The 13,626-nt window shown below is 38.5% G+C and overlaps 1 protein-coding gene across 1 annotated transcript in view; it reads left to right on the top strand.

Annotated features, from left to right (window-relative positions):
* LOC128474120 (microtubule-associated tumor suppressor candidate 2-like) overlaps positions 1-13,626 on the top strand; it is a 144,202-nt gene that overhangs the window by 62,404 nt on the left and 68,172 nt on the right. The window contains exons 3-4 of the mRNA XM_053456389.1: positions 712-940; positions 9,048-9,254. Coding sequence (XP_053312364.1) covers positions 712-940; positions 9,048-9,254 — 436 coding nt within the window. The remainder of the gene's footprint in view (positions 1-711; positions 941-9,047; positions 9,255-13,626) is intronic.

Genomic DNA, 13,626 nt, shown 5'->3' with positions numbered 1-13,626 from the left:
GCTTGCCCCCACCCGCTGCCTACACCAGACACCAGGGAGTCAGAACCAGTGGTAAGTCGGGGGGGGGGGTTATATGGGGGTATAAGACTTTTCTGGAGGCAGAGTACCCAATGATATGCCTTTTAACCCCCTTTATGCCACTCTGCCCCCAGAAATGCCTTATACCCTCCTATATGCCACTCTGCCCATGATATGCCTTTGAACCCCCTGGGTTAAACCATTGCTGTCCCGCTCTCAACCATTCTTCTAAATTATTAGCATGTAATCATATAATTCAGCTGTGGAAACAATTTTTTATGCAGTAGTTTCTTCTGGGTAACTACTTCCCACTGTTTTTTGGGCCACAGATGAAAGTTTTTGTCTATCTTTATTTTTGAATACTTTTACAGAGTTTTATTAAAACACCCAAAGTAGAAGAAATGTTATGAGAATACTATGCTCTCAAAACCATAGGGAATATCTGTAAAAGCACCATTCTAATGTGAACTTGAAGCTAAAGAAAAATGTTATTCTACTTTTAATAGTTTATTGGGTAGATGATGTAATATGATTTAAAGTGTCACAATACACTATGGGGACCAGATCTTTAAATATGATACATACGTTAATTTAAACTTTTCTCTGTGTCCTTTAATTAATACTTATGTCTGTGATCTTTAAATACTGCCAATCTACATAAAAGTAAAGCGGGTATCTATGTTTTCTTTATAGGCAAGGAAAGATGACTACTGTTCCTCCACATTTCCTCATTATGAGGTTCCTCCCAGCTTCTATAGATCCACCATGATCCTAAAGCCACAGCTTGGTCTGGGTGCTGTTTCCAGACTGCCATCAACAAGAAGCAGGATATTGATTGCAAGCCAGTGTTCCTCAAGTAGTCACATAACCCAACAGGAACAAGAGAGAGCTGCCGGCAGTGTTAACAGCTCAGACACTTCAGGTATATTTCAAAATACATTTTTCTTTGCTAATCATTCTCTTATTTCATGGTGATAGCTAATCATAGGGGAAATCTCCATCTGCACTCACTACATTAGCATTGCGAAATAACCTCTTCAACAATCTATTTTGCTATGATTATTTCTATATATCCCTGTACGGAAATAAAAGTACTTTGCTGTAATAATAGGATATTGTGGATTGTATTTTTACCAATGTGAAATACAGATGTTACCGGTTCATACATTAGTATATAAAGTATTATATGTAGAGTGACCACATGTTCACGATTGCATAGATAATCCGTGTCATAATCAAGAGACTTGCCCCTCATCCTGGCTGATCCATGAAGCACAGGAGCCTCTATCATTCCTGTACAGTGTATTAGCCAAACCTACCCCCTGTTTGCTGGCTCACATGTACCATATACTCCCTGCCACCCAGCTCCGAAATTGGCTCATGCAAGAGTTCAAGGGGGTCTAATGAGCCCTCCATGTGCATACACAGAAATCAATGGAAGCACTTTCTTGCCATTAATTGGCTGAATCAAGCAGCCAAAAGTGACAGGAAAATGGGATTGTGGGGTTGCAGCTCTGGAGCTGTAGCATCTACTAAGGGCAAGTAACTTATTTTATTTTGTTTTTATTAACAAAGTACTTAGTTATGTATTCTCTATTGGTGGTACTGGATGGCACACTGGTATGTGTCTTTAAAACACTAAATGCGCAGTTTTGTAATTTCATATTGTTAAGGTGAAATGCAGCTTTCTGTGAGATCATGAAGCGTTTTCCCACTAAGAAAGTTACAATAGTTGTCTTGTAAAGTACTTGATATTATCCGCCACTGTATAATTCCAGCACAATGCACCCCTTGTTATAAAAAAGCTATTTCTGATAGATCAGGACAGAAGAAATGTGTATTTGAAAATGTAAACAACAAAAAGTGGGCAAAACGAAACAATGTTCCCAAAATACATATTTGGCACAAATACAGAAAAATATACATAAGAAGACTAAAGATTAATTAACCCCTTTACGACGACTAACATACATTTTTCTTGGTGTTACTGAGGCTTTGCAGCAACAGTGTTTGAGTGAAGAAAGTGATTGTTGCCAGACATGTCATTGGCTCTTAACTTTATGTTTTTCTGTGACGTGTCTGTTACCAATCACTTTCTTCACTCAAACATTGATTCAATGCCTCAATATTGAGGGATTCAACTACAACAAAAAAAGTTGCAGTGGAACCGTGTGACATTTTCCATATTCTTATCTCTCACAAGATGGCGGCTGCCAGTACAAAGTACAAGAGTTCCCAGAGGGTCTATCCGGACCCAGAGAGGTACTGCAGCCAACCATGCAGATCAATGGAGCCCAGCTTACTAATCACTATGTGATCAGTAAAATAAAATGTAAAACATTAAAAAAGTGATAAAATCTAAAAATGAAAAGACCCCAGTGATGTCACCATAACACAAGAGCTTGGTGTTCTACACAAATGTTCTCTGTAGATTGAATAAAAATGTCATTGCTCTTGGCTTGAATATATTTGTATGCCGTAATCATAGGTTTTAAGGTATCCTGTATATCAAGTGTTACAAATCTCTTTAATCATGAATTATTTAAACACATTACACTGATGGACGATCTAGTCTGCACCCTTTTAGTTACTGTAAAAGTCAAACTTCATAGGCCCTTGTCATTGACTTATGGTCAGGAGCCTTATGCCTATCCTATACTTATACCTCTACCACCTAAGGTGAAAAATAATCATGGTAATTAGTATGAGGCCATTGTTATCGCCACAGAATTTTACCTTGCGCCTTTTGTTACAAACCCTGCACACCTATTAAAGTAATCAGCTGCTACTGGATGGTTGGAACAAATGATATGAAGGAATAATTAATTGGCATATTAAGATGGATGCTGCCGATGTGGTATTTATAGAAAAGTTACTTTTTGGAACACTAATTTCCGCAGTTACAATGCTGAAGGAATTTGTGAATCATCTCACTTAAAAATAAATGCTTTGCATTACATGCTGTACAGTAATTAGCGAGCAGTGGTGTTCTTTCATCTCATCAAACTGCAATAAGGTTATGTTACTCATTTATTATATGCAGGCATATGGCATTAACCTTTATGTTCCCTAATTACTAGTATTGAAAATGTCTTGTTGTGTGCGCTTCTTTGGCACTCAAAGTGTTAAGGAGCTGTAGTCAAATTATTTTCATCCATATTGAAGTTAGTCCTCTTAAACAATGTTTGTGGCTTTGGAACAAATGCAAGCAGGTTTATTTGTGTTAAAAGGACTTGGTTGAAAATTATATATGAAAATGTTTATGGTGAGCAAAGAAGTGACAAAAGCATCCACCGTCCCGCAAAGCAAAATAAAATATACTTTTGCATCACCTTTTTCTTTCCATAAGCATAACCCCCCAACTTTACAGGTGTTCAAAATGGGAAATCTGTGTTTGGGAGTGTGGCAAGACACAGGGAGAGTGGGGTCATTCCAGAAGTGGGGAGGACGTGAGGTGGCCAACTTTCTTACCTGCAAACCCACCTTGCAAAGCTATTGTCTAAGGAGGCAAAGTGGGAACTGTAATGGAGGTCTGTGTTGCAACAGCATACACCTCAAATGATTTCTCATCTCCTTGAGTCAAAAATAAAGAAGTAGAGGCTCAGCACTCAAATAACTCAGCACTCCTTAAGGCTTGAGAAAGACCTGTGTGTCGAAACGTTGCCTATGCGAAACCAGCCCATGCTCCACACTGCTTGCAAAAGTTGAACAATGGGGCAGCTAGCTGGTACAGTAGGACAATGCATGAAAATTAGGACTTCCTATGAAAACGTGGACTGTTGGGAGGTATGTATAAGCGTACTCAATTTGTGGCTTGCTGCAGTTACATGAGATGAGATGCAACAATTGTTAAACAGGTGAATGTAGGTGTAATACGCAGGCTCATGCAGTTCCACACAATACAATGCTCAAAGTACATGTAAAGTAGCAGTACATGTAAAATACCTTATCTGCGTGACTCTGCCTGGCTACTTGAATGTGTTAAAAAGTAAATATTTATACTTCTCTGCTTGCCGTTTCTTACTTTGTTCAGGAACAAATGTGATTGCAGTAAAATTGGCTGTGATTAACAAGAAATGTCTTGTCTCCAGTATTGGGTTGCTAATCATTCATTTTGGGGTTTCTGCTCTTTTTATTATATGAAATATCACAAAACAAGCCTCTAGGAAAACCACGTATAAAGATGCCTATAAATCCAGGTCCCGGGCTAAGCCTTTTAAAGTAAATTTTTACAGGGTTGTAAGAGCGGTCAGCCTATGTAGGACTTTAGGATAGCCACGAGATGCCGGGAGATACCACTCAGCTTATGAGTCAACAAGAAAGCAGAGAGGATATGTCATCCAAAAGGTGAACTGCTTTATTGAGGAAGAGCATGGGTAAAAGAGTGGATCAGTGATCGAGTGGATTATTTATGATAGTGCTATTCAAATGTGATGCCACATATTACACAAATGAAACAGATTAACACTCATCCCTCAAACAACTGGCTTAATCCTCACCTAACGTCCATAGAGACTCATTAACATATACAAAAAGTCCATTAGTGGACGCATGTATTGTGGGGGTGAGCCCAGGACAGAGAGCAAATACATTTTACAGGTTTTACCATAATCTAATCAAATAAGCTACGGTAAAATAATTTTATGGTACTGAAATTATATGTAGACACATTTTAAACAGCTTTCACACAAGAAATACATGTCTTTATAATGGGCTTAACCCTTTGCAGAAAAAAATAGGTGTTCATTTCAGTTTTATTTAGTATCTTTATACAAATAAAAGGCATGTCAGAATTTGAATCGTCGGTCACAATGGACTTGACATAAAGACAAGACAGCATTGGCTTCACTGTGATTGTCGCGTCTTTCTCAGAATTCCATTTCTTACCATCTGACCTCACTAAAAGTGAGCTTTCCTACCCCAGTCCCCATCAGAGGCCAACGATTTATATGCGGTCTGGAATAATAGCTGGTGGTCGTGTTCCCTTCATAGTGTGGTGCCCATGGTGGGAGTGAGGCAGTGGGCCTGAGTAGTAGGACAGCCACCTCCAGATCAAGTGCCACCATGGCTATGAGAGCCTCTGCTGCCTGGATGTGCTATCCCAAAATGCACCAGAGAAAAGGAGGGAAGAGAAAGAGAAAAGGGGAGAAAAAATTGGAACGATTAGGACAGAAGGCAGGGGAAGAGAGAGACTCAGTTTTTAGGACAGTTACAGTAATAAAAGCTAAAAAAAGCTAAAAAGCTAGTATCCTTATAATAATAACCATTTTAACTGTGACAGGAGCTTCTGCTGTTTAAAAATAACACACAATATCATGTCAGAAACAACTATGAATGTGTCTTATTGGGAAAGCACAACTAAATATTGGCTGAAACATTTTGGCAGAGACAAAGAATAGTACATCAAAGAAACAGAAGGTTGGCAGCTGCCTAACAGTGAAGGCTCCCACTGACAAACCGTGAAAGTGACATTTACAAGCAGGAAGGATTAAGGTCCTTGTTCAATATGGTTCCTAAAGTAAAATGTAAATCCTAGTCATCTGATTGAATCTTCTGTCCTCATACAGTGACAGGTCAGGAGATATTTGTTTGGAGAATAAAAAGAAAAAGAACATTTTTATTTGTGGAACAAAATTGGGATGTAACCAGATTCACCTCCACTATCAGTATCAGTTACAGTTCTGTGTAATTGGATTTACTGACAGGAATCAGTTATTTAGAATTATAATCCTATGAATAGATTTATTCATTTACTTGTTACAATTGTGATCTATTGCTAGCCTTTTTTGCTTTACTGAGAGGGAGGATGGTACGTGGACCAGTGAGTTAAATTAGACATGCATTTGATAGACCAAGGACTGATTAAAGTTTTAGTCTTCATAGTAGGAAAAAAACAGACAGGAGGGCTTTTGTCACTTACCCTCACTCACGCTCTCTTACTCACTCTTACATGCTCTTTTACTCACTCATTAACTCTCTCGCACTCTCATTCATTCTCTCTCTCGTGCTCTCTTTCCCTTCTCCACCAACCACTTCCATGTCCCTGTCTGCTTTTCCGCAGCTCCACTTAAGCTCTTGCCTTCTGTCTCCATACTGCTTCCCTCCTTTTATCAGCTCCGTTATACAGGTAATTGGAAATTATTTTGGCAACAAAAAATAATTTTTTTCTAATTCATTTTTGTATTTCAGCACAGTGGTGTTTACTGAGAACACAAATACATCATTTTTTTTACAAAAAAAGGAAGCAGTGTCAGTACTTTGAACAGTGATGTATGTATTCACCTCTGGTACTGTCATAGGCCTTACCCAGGGCAGCATCCCCAGGTGCCCACCAGGGCCACAGGGTCTTCAGGATGTGTGGGATTTACAGTACAATAACAGTGGTGGTGCAACTTGGTGCAGTCCTCCATAGTATGAATCGGTCAGTTACCCCATTGAGCATCCATGACCCAGGAGCAATCTGCCCTCCTCCGACCTACTGCCAAAATGCACCAATTACTCTTCTGACTTGCTCACTTTTAGTTTATTTAGGGTATGATGTCTCTTTTGCAACAGAACATGGGCAGATAGAGCCCTGCTGTTTGAGAGTACAGTCCTCTCTGATCATCCACTAGACCACCAAATACAAATACTAGACCCCCTAGGATTCAAGGCCTGGTAACTAGAACTGATTACTGGAGTATGGATGGAATGACCCATATAAAAGTATTTTTTCTCACTGATCTGGCTTAGATTTCTAGAATGATGAATCAATTCAAAGCTATTCCAAATGCTTTCTGTTTTCTTTCAATTTGTTCCCTTGAGGGAGATCATCGTGTCTTGAAATGCTTTGTGCCTTCCGGCAAAGAGCACTAAGTCCCACTTTCTGAAACTGAAGTGCCACAGATGAATTCTCATTACATTTATTTTTTTATATTATTGTTCTTGTAGCAGATTAAGGTCCTTATTTCTTTCCCTGCACACATGATTAAGTACAGGTTGTCAAGTGGAAGCCAAAGCTTGTATGTAAATTGCCCTTTTTGTTTGCAGAGAAATATTGGTAACATGAGTCCTTGAACAAATTATTTTCTGTTCACTAAAAAGTGAATACAGGCAGGTTAGGAGAAAATACAAGTCCATCTTACTAATTTACTTTGGTCAACTTGATTTTGTGTTCACTAAACTTCACACTCAAATTGTGTACACTTCAAAGCAGGAAATTCAAGTTAATGCAAGCTAAAAAAAAAAAAAAAAAAAGTAGGCAATTCGTTAACCCATGAGATTTTTTAAGATCATTTTTGGGCCGCTGCTGTCTTTATTATAAACCAAATGCAGTTCTTGGCTCACTTTACTATTCAGAACTCATTTAAAATGTCATCATTCTACCATGTATTGTGTGAATGTGTAATTTATCGATGATATTCCAAATGATACATGCATGAAGTAACGGAAATGAAATATTATTTAGAATATGTAATTGAAACTTGTTAGAAAATATTTTAGTATTTATTGTTGGCTTTCATTTTCATAGCCTAATATTGATAGTACTTGAAGGTGCTGTTCCACCTACTCAACATACTTTGACGTTTTTGTAACTAAATGCATCATAATTTTGCAAGAAACACTAACTTGTCGAGGGAAAAAAGCTTGCACAAGCAACGATAGAAAGCAAAAAGGAAAGAATGAAATGACCGACCTGCTGACCCTTAACATCTTAGAGCAGAGCTGCACAACTCCAGTCTTCAAGGACCATGCACAGGCCACATTTTTCATATCCCAGCGCGAGTACAGCCATCTCAATTACAAATTAATCAAACCACCGTACTTGTTTTCAGGCAAGGAAGCACAGAGTTTCTAGCTTGTCTGGCCCCTCTATGACACAAGTGGATCAGTATGGAATCAAAAATATGCTGAAAACTATGCACTTTTTCCATTCTGCCATGTAAAAGTGCTCTATAAACTGCACTGTGTTATTGCTAACTCACAATTGAGTTCTTTAATAAACTGTTAGGCATGTGTGAAATTTGGATCAGCTATGCCCCACACCACAATACTTAGGTTTATACATGGTAATTATTATTATTATTTTAATTAATAGTATTTATGGCATTATAACAATATTGCTGTTTCATCTTAAGGCTTGTAACTTTCCTGAATTCATGGTATCTATCAAACTGTTCCTTCAAGACAGCAACTTGTGCTATAGTTAGAGGAGAACGCTAAGTTAAACCTGCTGGTTTACATTTTACACAATCGCTACAAACTTTTGGTGAGACTGGAAGTTTCTAACAGACTTAATGTTGTATTTGGAGAACCTAAGAAGACACTAAATTGTTGTTTTGAGAGATGATAAATCTTGGCAGATTGTGGCATGGTTGGTTGCATCTGATGTGTCCAACCTCTTCTGTAAATTCAGTACCATGGATAGGGACTACAGCTGTTGAAGGGCTTTCTAGCAAACAGGCATGCCCACTGCACTGACTCGTCTACTAAGGATTTATACACTGTGGAGTAACACAGGGCTTGCAGATTTACAACTACTCTGCGCCCCTTATTGATTAACAAAGGAGGTGCCGCAAATAGCACAGTTCTTCCTCCTGCTCTTCAGTGATATATGTTTATTATGGATTTAGAACATCAGATTTAGATGTCATAACCAGAGAATAGAAATCTGTCGACAGAGGCTTCCATCACTAGAGCTCTGAAGTCCTCCACACACCCATGCAGGCTTGTGGGAGGACAAGCAGCCGCGAAGGACCCAGAGAATTCTGGGGACAGCATCCTCTGTCTTCTTCTGCATCTACTTTCCCAGTTGTTTGGGACTTCATAACCTGTAATTAGTGCAGGCAAACAAATTTAACAAATGCATAAAAAAGTTTAGTTCCCCCCCAATACTAATTGAAATCAAATTGGATGAAAACCAAAAAGAGTTATTGGAAAATTTATTATATGCCTATTATTTATTACAAGGTAAAAGTGTGATGCAGTCATTAATGATTACAAGTAGGAAAAAAACCTAATATTGCTCACTTTGTTTTTTTTCTCCACAGAGGATCAAAAAAAAGGTTCCATGACAAATGGGGCCAAGTCAAATCTTCCCAAGCATTGCCAGTCCGGCCTTCGTCCTCCTGGCTATTCACGGATGCCTGGGACCAAGCTAACGGCATTTGGATTTGTTAGAAGCTCCAGTGTGTCATCACTTTCAAGTAATCAGTCCAACGAGAGCATCCAAAGTGACCACGGGAGAACACTCAGTTGTAAGTCTATGACATTTCAAATTATATTGCAGGTCTAAGGGCAAGAGCGGCATGTACAAGACAAAGAGGTAACACATACTTGTGAGGAACAGCGCTACAGAATCTGTTGGTTCTCGAAATAAAATGTAATATAGTGAATGGTCTGCATTAGGCAACATCATTTGTTAATGATATATGAAAGGAGATGTAGATCACTCCAGGAAAATATTTGCACTCAAAATATTGTCCGAGGACTGATCCCTTTAGTGATGAGCGTTATTTAAGGTTGGCCAGTTCCTATAGATCCTCTAGACATAAGTACAGTAACTTTCATTTGCAAAAAATAACCAATTTGTTTTAAAAGTACAGAAAATCTCCATCGAAAATCTCCATTTTTTAAATCAAACAAGTTAAATGGATGACAGCTTTATAGCATAAGCTTCTTGCAGTAATTGATTCAAATTGCCAATCTTCCTAAATGCATTGTCAGTAAAGCCTCCACAAGGTTTATCTTTTCTTTTTTTATATATCCAGATTTCCCATTTATTTAATTGCCTTCAGGTTTGACACATCAGAGAAAATAGATCGCATTTAGAATATGGAAGGTAAAGCTCCTTACAGTTTGACTGTATGACTGTGTGACTGCATATTGCTTATACTCTGGATGTATTATTTTGCACTGGTGATAGATTCAGTAATGTATGTAAAATCTCAACTGAGAGTTAATTTCATATTATAAAATCATTCACTGTATCTCAATCAGATTTCATTCTGTAACCTTTTTAGCCCATCCAAACCCCTCTAGCAGAGAAAGAGGAAATCTTTCCCTTTACCATGGAAAACGTATGAACGTTAAAAAAAGAAAAATGATAAGAAATAAATCCCCGGGGTCAGGTCTGTTGTGTGAATGTACCATTGTATATTTCACAGTATCAAATCTGAGCTTGGGTTTTGATACCACGTTCTATGATTGAAAACCTACACGTTTTGTTGACCCTGTACTAGATCATAGATATTTATATATGTGATATTGCAGAATACCTGCCAAAAAATGCCTCCCACTAAACTATACATTTCTACAATAACTATATATGGTTATTAATATTGGTAAACAAGGGGGCATGTACCAAACTACAGTATTTTGGAGAACTATTTAAAATTCTTACTTTATGAGAAAGAATCGGAAAGAGAAGGGTTAAACGTTGTGGCCGTCACAGGCAGACCCTTGATCCAATCCCAGGATTGTCACACGTGTTAAATTCTTGACTACAGTGTTGCCATATGACATATGGCAACTTTAATTTTGGTATCATTCATTCTTCTGTTGACCTTCTTGGATCCACTCATGGAAGCATGGAGACCTTCCATTAAGGTTTAGGGTTGTATTGATTTAAAATAATATAGTAATATTTCATTTAGTACTTATTTCTAATAATAATCTAATAATATTAGTGATAATTATTATTTATATATATATTCCATAATGACAATGGGGAGCAGAGTCACCTTAATGAAGAGTGAAATTGGTCAAAGTCCCATGTGTTGCCAGTAAAACTCTTCTAGTATACTATATAGTATGTGAATTCCTGTACTCATTTAGAAGCCTTGAGTGGTGGATTTGCAGCCAACTCTACTTGGTAGGCACCTGAATAATTCATCACTAACACAGCAAGGACCTTTTGTGACCTTTAGTTATCAGCAATCCTGGAACTGTACAGGGAGCTTTTAATAACAGACCACAGCGTTTATGTATTGAAGCACAAGGTTGTTAATTTCACCGGAATTATTGCACAATTAGTTACACATCTTTATTTATGAAAAGTAATTAAATGATCCCATACATTATATGATTATTATTATATGGTGTCAGTCATAGTTATTTGATTATAATAAGAATAGTTTGTTTGCTAATGGTTTAAATTGAAAATTATCTGTTTTGTAGGATATATATATATATATATATATATATATATATATATATATATATATTAGACTAGGGCGCCGGCCAACTCTTCATGTTCGTCTTCATGTTCGTCTTCGTGGGGGAAAAAATCTTTGTGTTCCATGAATATTTGCCCGTTTCTGTATTCGGTTTGGGAGAATATTCGTGACATTCTTCGTGTTTTTTGTAGAAGGGGTCATTACAGGGTTTGGCGCCAGGATTTTAAATGTCCGTACGAACACCTGTACTTCATTGGTTGATGACAGACGAGCCTCCTGCTGGCGACCAATAGAGTCGCTCGTACAGACATTTAAAATGTCTGGTCTCCCCGCTCCATGAGTTAAGAGTCCGTATGAACGACCAAGTCGCTTGTACGGACCTTTAACTCTTGGAACAGGGAGGTCTCCCCAGGCCAAGTTGCGCCGTGCAAGTGAGTCTATTGGTCGGCTGCAGGGGCCTCCTCTGGCATCAACCAATTGGTTGATGCCAGGGGAGGCCCCTGCAGCTGACCGATAGAGTCGCTTGCATGTCCCTTTAACTCCTGACGGGGAACTTGGCCTGTCTCCCCTCTACAAAAGTTAAAGGTCTTGAACTGCTGACGGCGAACATCGGAATAGGAAATCCGTAGGTTCACCTTCATGAGTTAAAGGGCCATAAGAACGACTGTCGGTTGCACGGCCCTTTAACTCCTGACGTGGAACCATTGGTCTCCCTGCTCCAAGAGTTAAAGGCCTGTACGAGCGACTCTATTGGTCGCCGGCAGGGAGCTCCTCTGCCGTTGGTTGATGGCAGATGAGCCCCCTGCGGTGACCAATAGAGTCGCTTGTACAGACTTTTAAAATCCTGGTGCTGCAACTTGGCTCCAAGAGTTAAAGGTCCATACAAACGACCAATAGAGTCGCTCGTACGGACTTTTAACTATTGGAGCGGGCCAAATTGCGCCGTCAGGAATTAAAGGGCTGTGCGAGTGAGCCTATTGGTCGCCTGCAGGTGCTTCTTCTGGCATCAACCAAAAAAAATCAACTTTGTGTATTGTTTGCGAATCTGTATACAATGCAGATTGGGATAATTATTATTATTGTCACTTATATACAGCCTTAAAAATAGCATTTTGCGCTCATGTATTTATGCATGCATGTATGTATTGTGGTACAATAAGTACAGAAAACTAACAACAAAAAACATTTTATATCAAGTATAAACATATAAATGTATACAATTTGGCATAAAACTTAACTGCCCTTGCTTGTCGTTGAACTTTCCATTGGATCATAGAACCCATCTACAATAAAATTATTATAAGCTGTTTATACGACTTTATAATAAACATAACATACACAATAGAAAAACTGCAGAAATTGTCCTGGCCACCTAGGGGATTTATGTGCCCCAACCTCCAGAGTGCTTAAGGTTTAACTACTACCGTATTGTGATCGATATCATTAAAACTATGACTATTTTTTGAATTGTTATATAGTGAATTAACAAGCATGTCTGGAGATTTTTCTTTTCCTGGTAACATTTTAATCCAGATGAGAGAAAGGTCAGTAAAGCTTGTGTTTACCTTGAAGGTTAGCTCCCAGCTGGGATCTATAATGGTACTGTGCTCATCCACAGGAGACCTAACCTCATCCTTACGCAAACCCGGAGCACATAGACTTGCTGACAAAGCTTTTATAATTAGCAGCTTCACTCATGGACACTCATGAACTAGCTGTATCCTTTCCATTAATACATGTTTTTAAACTTAAATTGCTTCTTGATTACAAGTAACAAGATCAGTGGATAGCAAGCTGTACCAGAAATCATTATTTTAATTATCACCACAATTACAAAGGTGAGGTCACGTACATTTTCCAGGTGAAGTGCTAAATAGTTATTTACTATGCTATATGTGTCCGTCATGTCTTCATTCTAGATTCATAATTAGATTCTAATGTGGTCAGTTTAGATTTTGAGCTTAATATATTGAGAGCTGTGCTCACTAGAGGATAGATGTAGGATCTAGAAGAGAAGAGCATGTGCTGTCACAAAATGTCTCCACACTTTTCATTTTTGGATCCTCATACACTTGCAAAAGAATCAGGGCCAAGACTGGGGAAGAAAAGCAGATCTGACCTGGCCAGGCCAGCGACCGCTAAGATGGGCCATGTTTGGGCCAGTTGTTCACTTTTTTGGTGGTTGTTCTTGCAATTAAAGCAGAGGAGGTCTACTGCTCATTCATGCACGAACATTGTATTGAGGGTTTATTCATTCTCTTCTGATGTCTTCTGCCCAAACAACAAGGTTTACAATTTAACCTTGTGGTGTCCCAATTGCCTGCTAGCAATCTGAACAGCCTAATATGGCAGGAAAAGTAAAGAATCATTCTTAGGATCAGTACATGTGACCGCATGTTACACTCAGCGTATGGCCTTGGGTAGCCCCTTTCAACACAATAAGGGTGTTGGA

This window comes from Spea bombifrons, chromosome 2 (assembly GCF_027358695.1).
Source record: "Spea bombifrons isolate aSpeBom1 chromosome 2, aSpeBom1.2.pri, whole genome shotgun sequence".
NCBI classification, from domain to species: domain Eukaryota; kingdom Metazoa; phylum Chordata; class Amphibia; order Anura; family Pelobatidae; genus Spea; species Spea bombifrons.
Note: the sequence above shows the minus strand (reverse complement) of the source record. Positions and strands in the feature narration are given on the sequence as shown.